Below are 19,363 nucleotides of genomic sequence, written 5' to 3'. Positions count from 1 at the left end.
CCTCCACTCTAATGCGAAACAAATGGCGTGGGCGTGAACTGGTACTTAACCATAAAACCCCAGCATTACTCCGTCTCCGATGAAATACCACATATATCCCTCACCAGGGCCTAATGTGCTGTTTTACGGCCAGATACGACTGAGGTTGACCCAACAGTTTGTTTGACAATTAGGGGAAACCTAATAAGGATTGAATGGGAGTGAGAACATGCCAAGAGAGAGAAAGGGGACCCTTTTTCAAAAGAAAAAATGGCTAAAAAAACATCAATCTGAGTGACCTAAATGTGATTCACAGAATCAGGAGCTGTTTGACAAAGCTCTTGCGTCATTAATGCTTTAAGAAACCACACAACATCTTCAAAACAGCCACGAAGTTTAATTATAAAGGAGAGCTGTTAAATATTTGAGAAAGACTGGCATGTTTTATTTACTTCAGATTTAATTTCAATAATGTAAGATTTTCACTGTGGTGGCTTATTTCAGCAGAGTGTCAGGGAAAAGGGAACAAATCTTTATAGGCTGTTTTCTTTCATAATATCTAAATAAATCACTCCCATTGCCCCACAGCCACATTTCAGTCACATTAACACAACAACGCTAAACTAAGCAACTGAAGACAGTAAACTTTAACATATGAACACATACACCATAAAAAAAATCTTTGATAACCTATTCTTATTCCTCCTCAGGATGTGTGTGTGTGTAACTGTCCAGTGTTGCTCTTGGCCCAGCATTCATCCCATCACCCCAGCTCTGGCCTTGTTTCTGTCAGCAGTGAACCAGGGGAGTAAAAAGGGGGTGGGGGGGGGGTGCAAGAGAAGGAGTGGAAGAAGGGAAGAGGGAAAGAGAAGGGGGTGGTGAAGGGGGGAGGGGTTGTCTCCATGGACAGATGGACTGCTCTTTCTCAACACATGTGGAACCATGTTTCGTCTTTCACTGCCGTCAAGCTGGAGCCGAATCCGTCGCTCTGTTGGCCCGCGCCACTCTTTCGTACTGCACACCTCTCTCTTTAGCACAGCACACACACACTCTCAAGTGCGCCAACGCACACATGCATGCAAGTGTGTGCACACACAGGGGAGACGCGCACACACACCACACAAACATCTCCGTCTTTCTCTGCACACATGTTAAAGTCATCACCCCTGCTCAGCGCTAGTAAAACACAACACCCCCGGCTTCTCTGCTGTTGTCAAGTCTTGCCATTAGCTGATGCCACTGGGGAATCCTACCCTAGTGAGGTGGGTCTCCCTCGGGAACGTCAGGCACCACGTTACGTTCAGCCGCCACTCATGTGAACCCAAACATGTGAGCATAATTTGGAAAATATCATTTATACTGTGCGTCTTTGTACGTGTCTTGACATTTACAAACTGCGATAAAACCGACATGAGGGAGGAGGGAATAGAAAACAGGGCGAGAATAATTTGAGGTAATGTTTTGCTTAGTGAACAGTATTACCCAATCCTGGATGTTGGAGCACTGGGAAGGAGGTTCTGGCTCTGAGGCTGCAGAGAGGGTCTGGGTTTCATTTTTCGGCAAGTGCAAGCCAAAGGAAAGCTGCCAACTACAGCTTTCGCTCTCAACACTTGCTGCTCTTCCTACTCTGGCTCAGGAGGAGACAGGCTTCACTCAAACATCATGTCGACTTAGGCAGGGGTGGCCAGTTTATTCTCCCATTTCTCCATGGGCGTCAAAACCCCACATCTGTCACATGAATTACACCAAACACAGCCATAAATAAAACACCACGGTGGATATGTTGTTAAGCAGCAAATAAGAGGTGTGCACATGAATGTGTAAATACAGGGGAAAAAAGCATTTCCTATACAAGTTAACAGCTTTAAATGACCATGTAAAGTCCAGGAAAACACTGCTGCACAGGTCCCAGAGCACAATGGAATAATGCAAAAATCCAGAAGGAACAATTGCAGCAATCAACTTGCAATCACAACAACAGTGACCCCATCCACTGCATCATTTTCATTATGGACGGTGCGGGCACAGTGCTAGATTAACACTACCTACTGAGTGCCATCTTAATTGCCCCTCTGCAGATGCAGTGAAAACATGTCATTTAGGTACTTCATAAAACAGACTTCTCTTTGCAGGTTATCAAGACAGCGGCTCAGTGAAAACACACCCTCTTTTCCAATGCTGATGTGCAATTAAAATGGTTTTAGAAATCCTCTTTGACAGTCCAGGGCTTAGCCAAAAATGTAAATGACATTAAAGGAGACAATGAATTTAATTTTGTTTAATGTCCCCTTTCGCTGATTCTCATTTACATCACATTTCCACATAAAGGGCTGACCTTATAAATACTGGCATTTGTTCAGCTTTTGGAGGTAATCACGGTTTTGCAAAAACCAGATGGGAGCACACAAATTTTCCGATTTGTTTCTTAGAAGGCCGAGGGAACCACATGTGAGACATTCTAAGGCTGCAGCCCTTTGTTTCTGGTAAACAACTTGCCAACAAGTCAAGTGCACTCTGGGAAATGACCTCGTAGGTGTTCCACAAATGAACGATAACGCAAAGTCATTTAGAAAATACAGGCTCACTAATGAGGGACATAACGGAAAGCTAAGCAAAATTTACATTAGGCCAAAATTTAATTGCATTAACACACGAACAGGTGCGGGGAGGCCTTTATAAATGAGCTAAATGAATAAAAGCCTCCCACAGCACAACCATGTGTGCTGACCAAAAAAAGAGACAAGGGGAAAAAATAAGGGGAAATACAAGTCAATGTCATGAATTATTCAGTGGCTGGGCTGCACTCCAAAGGTCAGTGCTCTTTGACCTTTGTGACAGGAAGTGAAAGGGAGTGCCGCGGCCACTGGAATAAATGGAGCTGACATGTTTAGCCCTGGTCCAGAATCCGTTTCTGAATGGCAGCGTAAATTGACACAGGATGTTAAACTGTATGAACATGCATTAAATTCAAAATTCATATATGGGTAGAATACACACTGATAACACTATTGCTCTCTGACTGTCTCAATTCTACTTGCATAAATTGCTCCAGCTTCTCAGAGTAAAATGTGACCTTTGAACCTCGACACACAGAACAAGTCATTTTCTCTCCTCTTTCAACAACATGTGCTGTCTTATTACAAAATCCATGTGTGAGCCTGAACAATGTATCTAATCTTTCACACAAGAGAAGACAAAGTCAATATGCAAGAGCGTGTAGACGGATACCAGACCAGGAGAGTCATCGCAAATTGAGTTATGTTTGGCTATACACTACATGCACTGTAAATGGGAAAATCATCTAATCAGATATTGGTACCTCATCACAATAATTCTAAACACTCAAATTACCAACTGAATAAACCTGCACCCCCACTTACTTTAAAGCACCATTAACTTATAAATGTGACATCTGTAGCACTGCTGGATTTATAAAGAGGAGAGATGATTACACCAAACTGCAAAGTGCTGCGGTCATAGTAACAGTGCTACGATTAATCATAAAAAATATTACTGCTTCCTTTATTCAATTGAAATGGCAAAAGACTTTTTACATTTTTTAATGTACATTTTTTATTTGGTTTGGTGTTAAAAGAAAGAAAAAAAATTGAGGAATATACACAATTTTTTGTGGAGCGAAATGTACTGACTTCCCCCAGAAGATATTGAAAATTTGAGTCAAAACACATATAAGCCCATCCAAATGAAACAAAAATAGGGCCTTTCTTCATCCAAAAATGAGTCTGAATAATGCAAGGGCATCAAATGTAAGTCTTGAAATATTTAAAGACCAAGCAGTGCTGAAACTTTGTGACAGCTGTTGGGCCTCTATCTAACCAACTTTTTTTTTTTTTTAAGAGAATCCTTCCTCTTCAAAAATCTGAGTGAAAATCTGTATCAAAACTCTGAGAGAAAATAGGGTAAACAGATGTCTGGCTTGACCGCAGGAAAATAGGACACATTTGGAATGATAAGTTTCCCAAACTCCGTTGGATATGCCAGATCCATGGGAACGCCAGTTAATGTCTTGCTGGATGCCAGCTAGCTGTGTGCGCTTTCCCCTCTTACCATCTGGGAAAATGTTACAGCGAATGAACGCCATCAATGATTCACTCCAAATCTGTTTCTTAAGGTTCGGCCATGCTACTGTTTCTCTCGGAAATGTGGCTGTGCTAGCTGGTTTTCATACTGTAATTGTAGACAGATGAGACATGCCTGATTCAACAATCAAACCTCTCCTCTAGGTTTATGTCACTCAGCTATGTTCTACTCAATTGGAAATAATCAGTTTCTGCCAGCAGCGACCGCAGCACAGGTGCCTGTAATGATGTGCATGAGAAAATGACAGCTGTAACAGGAATGGCTGTAAAACATGGACACTTTCACAAAAAGCTTACCCATATGCACAGCGGGAATAGTCAAGTAATTGCAGTAAATAATCTTACGTAGGAAACCTACAGAGTGCTCTGGTCATGTCCGTAACTCACATTAAACCCTGCAACCTTTCACAAGCACCCCTCTCTGCAAGCCTCCTACAGTCACTGGGAACCTGTGTGGGTCTGTTAGGGTGAGCTGACGGGCTCATAGTTACGACATGGAGACAATGGGAGGGTCTAATGAGGAACATATGCTTTTGTGTTTCAACAGAGCCACTCATTGTGCAAGGAAAGGGATACTCTACTCCTATTCAGACTCATCACAATGAAAATCCGAGCCCTCCCTGAGCCAGTTGAGCTTACAATATCCATCCGCTTCTTTTTTCCTGTTCTCTTTTCCCACCCCTCTTCTTGACTTTAATTCTCCATGCAATCATTTTGCTTATTGTATTTATGTTACATGTTTTGTCCTGCAGATTGAAGAACAATGGTGTGCGAAACTCTAAGCAGTAAAAGGCAGCAAGGCGACACAAAGCAAAACATGAAAGCAGCAGAAATTAAAAGTAGACTACTCAAGTTCTCCATGCACCTGACTAAAAAACAAACAATGAAAAAAAGCTCTGTCCCTGCATCGTACTAAACACACCAGTACTTTTTTGTGCATGCGCCATGACTACCATAAAGAATATAAACATTCAACCAGAGCAACAGCATGGACAAAGTACGAGCAACATGCATGCATCTGAATATATGAATACATGCGTAGGTGGGTGTCCGTCTGTCTGCATGTTTGTGTCCCCATCTCTGTGTGTGTATGTATTTCTGCATTTATCTACGTGTGTGTCTGTGTGAGTTTGAGTTCAGACAGCAGTAGCTCTGGTAATCCATCCAGGCTCCCAGGGCAGCCAGCTCCTACTTCCTGATGCATGAGAAGCCGCTGGAGTGGAGTGGCAGCAACAACTGCTCAGCCCTATTTGATTACTAATAAGAGAGTTGTCCCTTCTGTCAGATACCAGGCATTCTCCACTAAGCAAACAGTGATTCCGGCTAGTCAAACATTAGCATTGCTGTCTCTCCCTACTACGTGGTGAGCGTTACATTGAGATTGACGCTCAAACGAAGCCCCCTACGTTGCCCCTATATCCACCACAGACACACATGCAGCGATACACACACACACCTACCTAAACATATTCAGATTGACCAGGACTTATAGTTTCACAGTGCGAAAAAATGTCAATGCCTGGGAGAGGACCATTTATTCTCCCTGTTTAGAAAGCGATGAAGGGCAATATAAATGTGGCTGATGTAACTTTCCTGAAGGTGCAGAACAAAACAGCAGACATAAAATGTTTATTCCTCCTAAAACGAAACTTTAATGGTATCTAGCTCACAACTAACTTCAGAGAAGGAAACAGTCAATTAAAAACAACTATTGACAGTGTAAGCATCTCTGTCGTAAACAAAGAAAGGAAGCCAGCCAAATAAATGTGAAGTTGCCTAAGCTAATTAGGTGTATTCCCAGCATGATCCTCTAGTGATTGAGCCACCTGTGATTGAACAAACCCTATCCAGGTGGTGACCGCCCCTCAGTGCACAGGTACCTGGGAAAGACACCCCTCAGCCACTCACACAGAATCACCCACAGTTACCACACTGTGGTGCTATAAGATGCAAGTCAGCCCAACTGGGCCGTCTGGCACACCGGGAGGGAACTCATTTGTTCACTAGCTGATCCATGAGCCTGCTCATCCATTTAGTCAGTCAGACACTCACTCATTCATTTACTCGCTCATTCCCTCCGGTTCACAAACACAGAAGGAGCTGCACACAGCCTACCTGTCAATGATCACAGGGTCTGATGGAGTCTCGTTCCTGTTTCCACAGCTTTTCTTGTCGCAGCATCGGCTATAGGAGCATAAACAACATGTGTGAGTCAGAACAAGCAATACTTTGCTAAATAAATAAAAATAAATTAATAATGTACACAAAAGCCTATACATTTATGAAGTGCCTTAGAGTGGTTTTGATATCAGAAATAAAACTGCCTTGAGATTTCCTTCACCCAATCTATCCATTGATGCTGATGACTGATAAAAACGGTGAAAACAACATGTTGTGTTGTTTGGCTTAGTGTTGGAGGGGAGGGGAGTGGGGATTGGGCCAGGAGGCAGGGGAGTCACTTTTCACAGCTTCAGCTTTTGTTTACCTCTAATTGCCAAGCTGCTATTTCTGAGGGAGATGCAAGGTGCCACCCTCAACCAATATTTCTGCGGGGCATTTATCAATTATGGCCTCAAAAGCACTAATCTATCTTCCACCACATGTTTTCAACCATCTCCTTCCTAAGCCTATAGCTCGCCGGCTTTTGCTTCTTTGATTAGACCTTGAATCATAACAGCAAAAATAAACAAATACATCATCCCAGCTTCCATGTGAAACGAAAACATATAAACATATGTGAATGGGATTGATTTGTGCCATATGGTGCGGAAAGAATAACAAAGATTGTGTGCAAAGCTACTGTCAGTCAGCCGCGCACTATTTAAATATGTCTGATTTACATGACTTTCTAGCAGCAATAATAAAGATGTGTTTTATGGCTAAGGTGCTGCAACATATTAGAGGAAAAAAATCTTTCAAAACTAGAGTATTACAGGCATAGAAATAAGAAGAGATTAAATGCTTATTCTTATAACTGCTCTTATTACATATATCTACTTATCTGATTAGAGGGAACAGTTAAAGTAGTTCTCCATTCAGCAGCAGAACGCACTCCCTCTTGACAAAAAAATATTACCTCTAGAGCACAAGCATATTCACCGTGTCACAAATAAGTGATGGATGCATGTATAAATTGAGCGTGAGTGATGAGTTTATGCATGGAAAAAGACAAATCATTCCCAGCTCTCATGCTACACTTGGTCTCAACCAGTAACTTGAACAATGCACCAGTGCAACAAAGGAGAGGTTAACCGACAGTATCCGAATTCAATGTTCACAAAGCTCATGCTGAGCTCAACAATAACAACAAAAGGCGTTTTTCCTTTTAGTATCAATGACACCGCTGAATAGCAGCGCAATATGAGAGGTGGAGATTTATGTGGTTAAATGACGCTAAAAGGCTCGCTGATCATTGTTGACAGGTGGGATCAACTGAGAACTGACTCTGTGCTAAAAAGAAAAAAAAAATTGATACATCGTATACAGCGTCTATGCATAACTTAATAGAAAAACATACTGTGTCTGGCACGCGGAAATGATGTCATAAAATTCTCAAAATATAAAAATAAAGAGACAAAAAAATTAAAAACGTAACTTATGTACTGTGTCACTGACTGTTTATTATACACTCAGTTTCCTTTCACTGCAAAAGACAGTCAGCTCATTCTCACTGTCATATTCACATTTTTATCAAAGTTGAATCACATCATATCAAAGTTAGAAATGACAGCAGCTCTCGCTTTGTGTGTGTTGGGTGTGTGTGTGTGTGTGTGAGTGAGTGACTGCTAAAGGACCACAGGACACTCTGTCTCGATTGCTGCATCATATTATATCATCAGTGTCAAAAACTTATTGAAGGGAAGAGGGGGCAGGGGGGAGCTTTTTGCCTGGATCTACAGAGTGGACAGGGCACCATAAATAACAACAACAATAATAATAATAGTAATGATAATAGTAGCAATAATAAAAATAATAATAACAATGATTCTTACCTGCACATAATTTCATGAGTTAGGAGAACTCTGCACATTTCTGGATTCTTGTCTTGGCCCTCATAAACTATGGCCTTTGAAAGAAAAGGAGATGGACATAGAAGTGAAAACACAGTCATCTCTTAAACACATTAATTCACAAATAATTAAATCAACATAGCTGCTGTACTTGAACTTTGTGAAATAAATCAGAACAGAGACACACATGATGGGCCAACACAATATATTACATGGCTGCACAGGCTGAGTGACAATGTGGTTAAGACAACCACACAGTGATAAATTATATTAATTTATATAAACATCAATTACATCCATACAAATAAACAATTTGAAAAATAATACTAACTGACAACAACCACAATAATTAGAACAAGAACTACATTTTTTCCAGGCAGTAATAATAAAAAAATTATATATAGTTATAAAATTAGCAATAGTGATAATAATAAGAATTGCAATTTTTTTTTATTAATCTAGATAATATCCTGTGGCTCAGACAGACAGATAGAGAAAGAGAGACAGAGATTTTCATAAGGAGAGATCCAATAGAAGTGTCATCAATATGCTTATAATCTGGGGATATTTGGGGGAAAGTGTTAATGGGCAATCTGTTGTTTATTTTGAGCCGCTAACAATGATCTTTCTGTGGATAAAAAGCGGTGTCTGGCGGTACGGTTGAGTAATTTTTGAGCATTGGCTGAAACAGATGGCGTGGAGCTATCAGTTCTGCCGCTCTTCTCTTTCTCTCCCTCCCTCGATCCCTCCCTCCTTCTTCCATTTCTAAGGATAGACTCTTCAGTCCCTCGTACTGAACCGGCACCAAGTGGAGACGCAGGCAAAGCATCACATTATTGACAAAATACTTCCAAAAAATGAGCTAACATAAAATAACCAAAATACAGTAAATAAGCGGCGTGGTGTTTTTGTTTTGATGCCATGAATAAATTCTATTATTATAATTTTTTGGCACGCTTCCGGCGAATAAGACTGAGTGACTTTGAAAAAGTGACATATCTGAACCAGGTCGCATCACTCTTTCTTTCTTTCTTCTTCTTCTTTTTTTATAAGCTGTCCTACTTGACCTGATGTGTGTTTTTCTTTTTTTCTATCTATCTTTTTTTTCTTTTTTGGATTGGGGGGGGGGGGGTTCTGGGAGCCGGGCGATTATCTATATTGGTTTGATTTATGTCGCCATTTGCAGCTGTAGAAACAGAAATCCATAAATTGCTTGTTCTGCGTCATTGACTCGGATCATTCACACAGGAATGCTGTCTGTGACCAGTGGCCCAGGCTTCACGGCTCTATCCAGGAGACTCTACCTAAACCCTGCGTTTAAAAGCAAAACATGAGAAGGAGAGCTGCAAGAAGAAAGCCTGCTTTTATTTCCCTAATTATAATTAAGTTTGTAAACTTCCACGGTGGCTTAAAACGTGCGTGAAGAATAATAAAGAATAATAAAACATTTGCTGCGCTGGGCTCTGGGTGAAAAGTCACTCAGCTGTTTGTGAGGAATAAATCTGAAATGGACCTCAACAAATAATAATAATAATAATATCTACAAATATAAAACCACGTGCAAATTTTTACACACACACACACACACATATATATATATATATATATAGAGAGAGAGAGAGAGAGAGACAGAAAGAGAGTGACACCTCTGACTCTGTGCAGGAAAAGTCGGATAGGATCATATGAAGCAGACGTAGCGTTTAAATTTTAATGCTGGACAAACTGAGCCTACAAAAAAGCCTAACTCAAGCTGAGGAAAATCGACTTTGGAGTCATGCAATATGATATGGACAAACATAAACAGTCCAAATGGAGGCTGTCTCTTCTTGTTACACCGGTAATTTGATTTTATTTTGCCCTACCACTACATTTCGCATGCAGATTTGTGTGTGTGTGTGTATGTGTGTTGTGCTTGTATGGATCTCAAGGGGTGACAATTTGCACGGCGTGTTAAGGTTTTGCACAAGTGTCACCATGGATGTGCAGCAGAGTTGCACCGTACGTGGACACACAAGTGTAACAGCAGCTTACCTGCTTCGTCATGGAATCGATTAACCGTATGTAAAGATCCTGTTCTGTTCTGACGCCTGCAGGGGAGAAAAACACCTCTGGTCAATTTTGCGGAATTGTTGACAATTAAAATAAAATAAAATACAAAAAGTCCAATCCAAAAACAAATAAATAATAAAGAAAGAAAAAAGAGAGAAAAAAGAAAAAAGGAAGAACAAAAAAAGTTTTGTCACGTCATAAAAAACTATTCAGAGTTTTCTTCGAAGTGTGTAATATTATCAGGCTGCTTTTAATAATTATAAATGTTGTTTTTACAAGTTTCTTTATTATTATCGTCTATTATTTTGGTTTTATACAGCAGACAAAATAATAATTAATGTTGCACTTGTCTGCAAAATATAAATGACAGTTGAACTCACCATTGCTGTACAATAACTGTAGTTTGTAATGTATCCCATTGTTAGTTTTTTCACTGGTTGGTTCCTGCAGAAGAAACAGTTTATGAAAATCAGCATCAACAAAACAACTGCCTGTCACCATGAGCTACCACATGTCTGTGTTTAAATTTATGTGCGGATATATAGATATAGATATTTATAGTTTCTGTACAAAAGGAAAGAAACAGCTTTGGTTGTTAAACCGACTGTCTGTCATCAAGGAATTGAGTTTTTAAAAAATCAATATTACACGTGACTTCCCCTTAGTAACCTATTGCCATTTCAGTGAACATAATTTCGATACATGTGCTGATTATGTTCAGGAGGTGCATGTATTTCTAAAATACACAGCTTACTTTTTCTTTCTCCACAAAGTCCACAAAAGCTGTCCTTTCGATCTCCACGGGCTGACCCTGTCTGTCATACAGCGCCAGGACGAAATGGAAAAAATTGGATTTTCTGAGGTTGGAAGGGGGCTGCTTTTCATAATGTGCCCGTGCCAAGCCGACACCGCTGCGGGGAGAAAACAAGAGACCATCTCGGTTAAGCACCGGACACCGGGGATACTAGATGATGGAGAAGCTGATGGAAACATTGGAGATGCAGAAGCACGCTCGAGTACGAGGGAGATTTCTTGATTTGTCACAATAATGGGTAATCTCATGTAATGAAAGAAGAGAAAGCCGAAGGGGGGGCATTTATTGGGAGACCGTAATTGATACAGAGTATTCAGGGGATTGAGGGGTCGATATGATGAGGAGGGAATGCGTGAGAAAAATCAGATGCTTTTGGCATGCGTACCTTTGGGCGGCTGTGTTTGCATCCACCACCCCAGCTGTGTGCATCCAGGAGCGGACCGAGTTCAGTCCACCCAGCGGTTCCTCCTTCATCGTCGTCCCACCCCGCGGTATAGTTTCCTGAATCCCAAACATTTAGGACAATTTGCGTGAAAAAAGAGCCTCCTGCGAAATTAGGGAAATAAACGTCCAAGCGTGTTATCCTTCAGGGTTGTTTTTTTTTCACGGGATAAGTAGCGAGAGCCGATTCAGACTTGCGAGGGAAAACCCGGTCCACAGGTCTTGCCTCCCTCTTCAGTCCGTCCGATGTGAACAATTCTCAAAGTGCTGTACTTAGTTAGAGCGGTATCCACAGACTGGAAAAGTGAATTGTTCAATAGACAAGATTTTTGTGTTGCTATTGTTCCTCTTTGTTTTTTTTTTTTCTTTTTCTGTTTTTTTTTCTTTTTTTGTGCTATTCACAGAAAAATCGATGGCAGTTGTTTGTGTTTGTGGGTGATGCTGCTCTCAAAGTGCCCACATCCCTGAAGCACCGCATCCAAAACCTTCAGGACTTCTTGTTGAATAAAAAACCCACTCCTGAAAAGGTGCTGCTGCTTCTCCACAAGACAAACACAGGCAAAGGCTGATCACCAGTGGAGGTGTTCCTAGTACACAGGAGAGGTGGATAAGGGGCCCTTTCGCGTCGTGCAGGATGGATGGGAACATGCAAAACTAAGCCCTCTTTCCCCGAGGACTGAAATCTTTCCCGGGAGCCAAAACTCTAAACCCACGGGAGAGGCGCTGTCAGAATATGACGCTGAAGGGGCGTGGTTTTGACCATATATGGAGCTCTGACGGTTCCTGTCAGGCAGCGGCGCTCCACTGTACGGGTGCAGCCCTATAGTGCAGCAGCCTGAGAACACTCACTCGCTCCACTTTTCCTCTTGCTTAGGCCCTATATGTGGTGAGTTTGATTTTTTTAACGATATGGAAAATTCAACCGGGTGTAACCATCACACATAATGAGGAAAAAAAAATTATAATAAAAGAAAATAATACATAATAATAACTCGAAATGCAGGATTCATTGCTTATTAGTTTTAGTTGGCCTACTGATTGCAATTTCCGTGATTAGTTTTATTATGGTGGATTAGGATTAATAGCATTTGATATATTTATTCGATTAAATTTGTTATTATTGTTACAAATTGGCCTGATGAGATTGTTTGTTCACCAGTGTATCGAAAACATCTTAATAGCTGTTTGAATATACAGGCCATAAATCATATTTCAGAAATGGCAGATACAGTTTCTTCATATAATTATATATACACATATTTTTTAATTATTATTGTGCACTTTTTACTCTTGCGCCTTTGCTTATTTTATTAATTAAAATGACATTGTTATAAGCTGATCTCTGAGTAGCAGACATGATTATAAATCTATTAATTAGCATTAACTCTCATTGAGCATTTTAAGAACAGATGATTGACTTTGACTTGTTTGGCTGTGAGTCGCGGAGCAGCTCGTTTCTTCATTCACTGGCGAGGGGCTTTAAATATAAACAAGGTTAAAAAAAAAAACAGACAGTTTGTCGGCACCCATGTTAATAATTTCAGAACTAATCAGTCATCTCGCTGTGCCATTTACAGAAGATAAAGCCAGACCCTCTGACTTTCTTTTTATGGGTTTAAAAATAGCACGGCCACCGTGTCTCATGACATTAAACAAACTTCAGGAAAAGCCATGGTTCTGTGTCTTCTTTATTTCATGCACGTCCTGTATCAGTAATAATCAAAAACATCTTAATCATTTTTAAAGAGCCAACTGCCCACATGTCCGACTCTGTCCGAGAGGAGCAAGCAAGCAATCCGGTTCATTAGTGGTGAAAAGGAGAAGAGGATGGAGGGAGAGAGGGGAGGGTGCGAGGAAGAGAGATGTGTGCTATATCCTGAGCAATCTATCTAGCTGGTGCTGAGGGTTAATAGCTGCTGCCAAAGATAAGTGAATTATAAGCTGTTGCTTTCACCTCTACGCAATCTATTGCCAAATTGCCCAGTCACAAAATGAGGGTGTGGATTTTTTTTATTATTATTATTTTATTTTTATTTTTTTTACTTTTTTGATTATTTAAGAGAAATCCAACTTTCAATTTTTGGGACTAATATCAGGAGAAACTGGGGAGGGGGGTGTCTTTGTTAATTTTTTTTCTTAGATGATACAAACCGACACGCTTGTTGTAAATGTTTTTGTCTGTTCTACCGAGATTGCAAATATCTTTTTTGCACAGAACTCACTGAGCGTTTTTTGCAGTTTCAAGTCGCTTATTAGAACTTAACCCCTGATTACACGCACCAAGGCGATTTAAATCTGATTATCAAATTAGGAGACTTTGAGACAAATCCTCTTAGATCTGATACTGTTGACTGGAGAGGGAAAATGGATCTCCACACCCGTCACGTAGGTAACGATGCTGTCCTGAAAGGGAGTTTTAAACCGTATTTGACAACAAATGCAGCTGCCCCGCTATTTCAGAAGATATTAGAGGAAAATGAATGCAAATCTGTGTGCAGGGGCCATCTGGACGTGGAGAGAGGGAGTCAGCTGCTCCACACACTGAGGCGCGGAGCCTGAATCCGTCTCAGCTCATTCTGTGGGATCATCTGCGTGGTGGGCTTACACCGTGGAAAATGCGCTCTCCATCATTAGGTGAAATGTTAGCATCAAAATAAAGGAAATGTTGATCCCCGTTGGTTTTAGTGGCTGCGTTCGTGAAAACTTTGCACGGGCGCGGAATTAGAGGATCTTATAGCCACATCTTATCATTTCTCACCGAAAAAAAGCTGTTTCTCAACAGCACGCTGGAGGTAAGTGATGGGTGACAAGCAGTGAAACGAGCGCAAAGTGTTCGCCTGCATGATGTGTGCGTCTTGGCCGCACTGAGCCAGGATGACTGCTCGTTTAAATGACCGGTTGATGACACGGGGGCCTGTTATCTCATGCTTCTATTCAGTGGCCACAATGAATGAACCCCCAAAGATTTGGGCTTGACCACTGATATAAAACCAAAGTCCCTGGGACGCGTGGCCCCCAATAAAAATGTACACGGTGACTTCGAAGACCTCCCGTCTCGGCGGAACGAGCCTCCTCCGTATTGAGGGTGACGTCTTCTTTTTTGTGTGAATTTACGGGGCGAGGCCCTCATGATCTCCTTAAATTTGCATGTAAATGGCGACATCAGCCGATACGCGTGCCAGGGGCCAGCGGGCCTCCCAGATGTCAAGGCAAAGTCAATCAGCCGGCCGCTGCGCAGCTGTCCATCGATGCACTTTATTGGGACAACACTTTCATTATGCTCACCTGCATTGTTTCCTAATGGATTGATTGAAAAAAAAAAAAAAAGCAAAACAAACAACAACAACAACAACAAAAAAAAAAAATCTTATTAGTACCAACCAAACAAGTTTTACTCACGGCTTCTTTATCATAGGGGCTGTTTTAAAGAGATTAAGAGAAATAAATAAATAAAAAATAATGATAAATATATCAAATAAACACGCCCTCAGTTATAATTTCAAATTTCATATCAGACCACTCAGGCCCACTGTTTACAGCAACTCTGTTAAATCTGTTGTTTATACTTTAAATACTTGGAGGTTATGGCCGAAATTAAGATAAATGTATTTATTTATGTACGTGTTTGTTTATATAATTATTTAATTGTTTATTACCTTTTTATTCATTAATGTTGACGTGACGTGCAAGATTTCGCGAGCAAAAACCAAAAAAATAATTTAAAGACTGCTGTGAGAAGCACAGCCATTGTTGTCAATTGTCTGTCACTTGTAGCTGCATTTTATGAAGAGCAACTTCATCGCCTTTGCGGCCCGTTTCTCACGGGTGGGGATAAATAAGAGAATATTTATAATTTCTTTGATTGCCCATAAATTTAATTAATTCTCCCAAATTGCAACAAATGTCTCCTTGCAAACTTTATCTGCAGGAGCGATTACGGTTGATGATTAATAAATGCACGCGTGGAATTCAATGTGACATATTCAAATATTATATTACAACACACTTTGTGCGTTATTTTTAATTATAGGGGTAACACACACGGCCAAGAGTGATGAGATCAATCATAAAGGCTATTCGTGTCAAGCCCCAGTTTGAGCGCTGATAGACGGACAGCGCCCCTCGTTGGTTACACTTGAGATTATTGTGTCGATATAAGGCAGCTGTGTTCCTCACTGACAAGATAGCTAAATCTCAACATAGGTTTATCTAACACCTCCCAGCCCCACGCCCCCACTCCAACCACAGCCACCGAAAATTGTTTTTCTGTTGTTTGCTTGACAAATGATCGGAAATACTAATATACGACCCCATAATAATTTGATTTTGAATGAGCATTCTTAAAAAAATGTGACCAGCGCGCACATAAGACTGAAAAAAAAAAGATTAACAAAATAAAAAAAGAAAAAGAAAAAAAAAGAAAAGAAAAGGAAAGAAATAAAAAATACAGATAAAATAGAGTACATATGTAAAGAGAGCAGATTGTTGTTTTCCGTGCGGTAAAATAACTTCAAATTAAATGATCACCAAAGCCCCACTGTTATTATTATTATCATTATTATTATTATCGCCCTTATTATAAAAATGATTATTATCACACGCGGCCCGCTTTTGCATCAGTTCGACCGTTTATTATGGGGTTTGTCACAAATAAACGCTCACAGTATGTGGCACACAGCTGGTGTGACCTCACATTTCGTCACTAACTTCTGTCAAAGTGCTCATGTTAATTGTGTGCAGTGGTGAGTTCTGTCAAGGGCATTGCCCGTGCGCACAATTTGCATTTCCATTCTGCTGTGGAAATGATGAGAGAGTTTCTGCGCGGTTTAGAGCCTCGCGGCGCAGTCTGTGGGCGAATTACATTTAAAGAAGGCGAGAGAAATTAAATAAGAAACCGAGACCACTTCAGGGCTATTAACATCTAAAATATCCCCTGGAAATTTAGACCAAAATACACATGACCAAATACCCAGGGTACCTTCGCTCTCATGCAGCCCCGTCTTGATTGTGTCCATCAGTTTTGTGGGCCTATCTAAAATTCTTTATTTAAAAAAAAAAAAAAAACTTATCACACCGCCTCACATTTCTCTGTGGCGCTGATTGAAGGAAGGTAAATTTGATTATTCAGCCATAAATCGCAGCATATTAACTTACAGGACTAATATATTCACCCAAATGCCAAACGGACCGTGCCACTCAAAGGGGGAAAAAAGGTGTGGAAAAATCGGACTTAAAAGGTCATTTAATCATCTCATCAGTAAGTATGATATGGGCACATGTTGCATCGGGCAGCGTGGCCTCCAAAATGAGAGGCATCAGCTTTAACCTTGGTTCTTTCAGAGCGCATGTGCGTGTGCATGACCAAACAGGCAGCAGCCTTTGGCTCAGCACTCCAGAGAACTTTAATTTGCCTGTTGACCCCTGTGATGGAGCTATTGCCAACCAATACTCAGTCTACCTCACTTGCAAGTCACTCACGATATAATGTATATTTTTGACATGTTGGAAACACCATTGATGGCAATATATATATATATATTTTTTTTTTTTTTTTTTCTGAGATCCTTATTAATGTTGAAGTGTGCTACTATTAACAGAAATGTTAATTGTGATGTCAAGATGGAGTGAATCAAGGTGAAAGCTGCACAGCAATAGCTAAAAATATTCCATGCCAGCTATAGAGTACAGTATGATCCTGCAGAGGAGTGTTACTGGCAAGGGACCTTTTTGCTGCAACAAAGAGGTGGAAAAGAGGAAGTAAATGAATTAGAGTACAAGCCAGATTTTGTCTTTTTTTCATCCACACTTGTCCTGTCCCTATTTTCCAACCTCTCCCTCTTCCTTGCTATTGGAAGTACTGCAAATTGTATAATGCTGGTCTTTGTTCTACAGAGTCAAGCCACATGAATAGCCGTCCTGAGTGCACACAAAAACACACTGACAAACTGATCATCTTAAAAAAGCAACGCCCTGGTGCTCACTTGGCCTACTTTCCACGGCAGCACTGGGACGTGGGAAGAGGAATAGAATTCAGGGGAGGATGTTCTTGCACTCTGGGAAACATTCAGTATAGCAAGTGTGATGCACATAAACATAGCCTTTGCATTGTCAACCTTAGACCGCATTTGCCCCAGATAACTAGTCCCCATGTGCTAGACTATTCTCTTTGACTTTGCAATTGAAATCCTGAGAAGATTATGCCAAAGCTAAAAGAGGCAAACTCCGGGCTGGGATTTCAATTGTCAATTCCTGTTGGATTTTATAGCATTATGACATATAGTACACCATCTGTTATGCTTCCTGTGACTTGGTCTACGTCTGCACAATGAGAGCCTATTGATGTGAACATCATTACAACCAAGACCTATGGTTCAGAATGGACAGCAGTATTTTCTCCTACTGCATTCTTTAATAAAGATGTATGACTAAGCATGGGGTTCTCTATGTTGCAAAACACGAGGGTAAATCAGAAAGGTGCAGGAAAGTAACCACTCCTAACTTTAGCTAAACAGACTTCCTGAAGCGCTAGATAATCTGGGGCTTCTATGTACACCGCCTAACCAAATGTCGACATCTGTGAGGGTGTGCATAAAGAAAAGCTCCTCAGAGAAACAGGGGATAATAATCTTAGTTCCCCTCACCTTCAGCTTGCCCATAGGGGTTTAAAAAGGAGATGAAGAAATCCTATGTAAACATGCCAAGTCAAATTTTCACTTGAAATGTGACGTGGAGGCAAAGGGCAACCTTGGTGCATCACTAATGTGGTTCTGCACATGAGTTTTCAGTGCCCCTGGATGTAAACAATTGATGTATTCAGCCCATGGTTTGAGCACTGACTCACTATGCACACTTAGTATGTTTGAACATCTTTTTATCCATGACTGTGTGTTCAGTGCATAGGTGAAGAGCCCAGAGAAGTCAACACAAAGCTTGTACACAATCAGAATCTCTGTACTCGATAGCTTCCATGAAAGTGAGTTTTGCTCTCCTGAGAAACATACAAAGTTTGAGCATCTGTTCCATCATGTAGTCTTTGTTGAGAAATTAAATATTGAACTGATCTAGTGTACCATGAATGTTTCACTCACATAGTGATTAGACAGACTGGAGAGGCAAGACATCACAGCACTTACACACTACTTTAATATACTGTATTTGCTGTCCTTGCCTTTGTGTGTTTCATACATCAGATTGCACCGTTATTGTAGAAAATAATTTTTATTCTTGCTTCAATTAGACTGGCATGTTTACGTAAATCTAGTAACGCATACCAACACACAAACAAATTTCTGTGTAGTTTATTATATATGTGCACAAGCACTGTGCACAATGAGCATTATGGGTTGAGACCAGCTGATGAGTGCATATAAATATAATTGGAAAAAAAATTTAATTAGAGTTCTGCTTTTATGATTCAATTGTCAAGTTGGTGTATCAGTTCTTACACTTTTATAGTGTTCCGCGCCATACAGAAGTCCTGATTTAAATTGGTTATGTTGTTTGCAGTTAAAATGCATCTCAGTATAAGGGGTGTCACATCACTTCCTTCACTGTCCTTTGCGCCTAAATCAACAATTGTCTCGAGGGATGGCCCTTAATGGCGTTCTTGGACATTAACATTTCAGATTAGATGAGCAGACGGAGGTAACATGCGAGCAGGAGAAGGAAACGGTATCATCACAGAGATCATAAAATGGTGTCGTGAGTAGTCTTTTGTCCAGGACCATAGGAGAGTTCTGTTGCTAAAGGGAAGGACAAAAGCAGAAGGCGCCACGGGTATAAGGTTCCCCTGAGCAACAATGCTGAAAGTTTCAACTTGCAGCACATGGGTGTAACTTTAACTGGAATACTGTGGATCAAAGACTCACAAACAAAGTGGGTGGAAATGCTGGAGGAGTGTCTGTGCTCAAGTGAAGGACAGGTTCACTGAAGAGAAAGCAATAGAGACCATTTATGAAACACAGACTACG

The 19,363-nt window shown here is 40.6% G+C and overlaps 1 protein-coding gene across 11 annotated transcripts in view; it reads right to left on the bottom strand.

Annotated features, from left to right (window-relative positions):
- LOC115055694 (transcription factor COE3) overlaps positions 1-12,059 on the bottom strand; it is a 67,545-nt gene extending 55,486 nt beyond the window's left edge. For 10 of the 11 annotated variants that reach the window (XM_029521670.1, XM_029521676.1, XM_029521677.1 and 7 more), the window contains exons 1-6: positions 11,338-12,059; positions 10,893-11,049; positions 10,519-10,582; positions 10,121-10,176; positions 8,072-8,145; positions 6,195-6,263 (exon numbers count right to left, since the gene is read on the bottom strand). In XM_029521670.1, the coding sequence (XP_029377530.1) occupies positions 6,195-6,263; positions 8,072-8,145; positions 10,121-10,176; positions 10,519-10,582; positions 10,893-11,049; positions 11,338-11,468 (551 nt within the window). In that variant the 5' untranslated portion in view covers positions 11,469-12,059. The remainder of the gene's footprint in view (positions 1-6,194; positions 6,264-8,071; positions 8,146-10,120; positions 10,177-10,518; positions 10,583-10,892; positions 11,050-11,337) is intronic. The other variant, XM_029521678.1, reaches the window with a different exon arrangement.
- Between the last annotated feature and the right edge of the window lie 7,304 nt (positions 12,060-19,363).

This window comes from Echeneis naucrates, chromosome 15, assembly GCF_900963305.1.
Source record: "Echeneis naucrates chromosome 15, fEcheNa1.1, whole genome shotgun sequence".
Lineage (NCBI taxonomy): Eukaryota > Metazoa > Chordata > Actinopteri > Carangiformes > Echeneidae > Echeneis > Echeneis naucrates.
The sequence above is the reverse complement of the archived record's forward strand: the minus strand, read 5'-3'. Positions and strand labels throughout refer to the sequence as shown.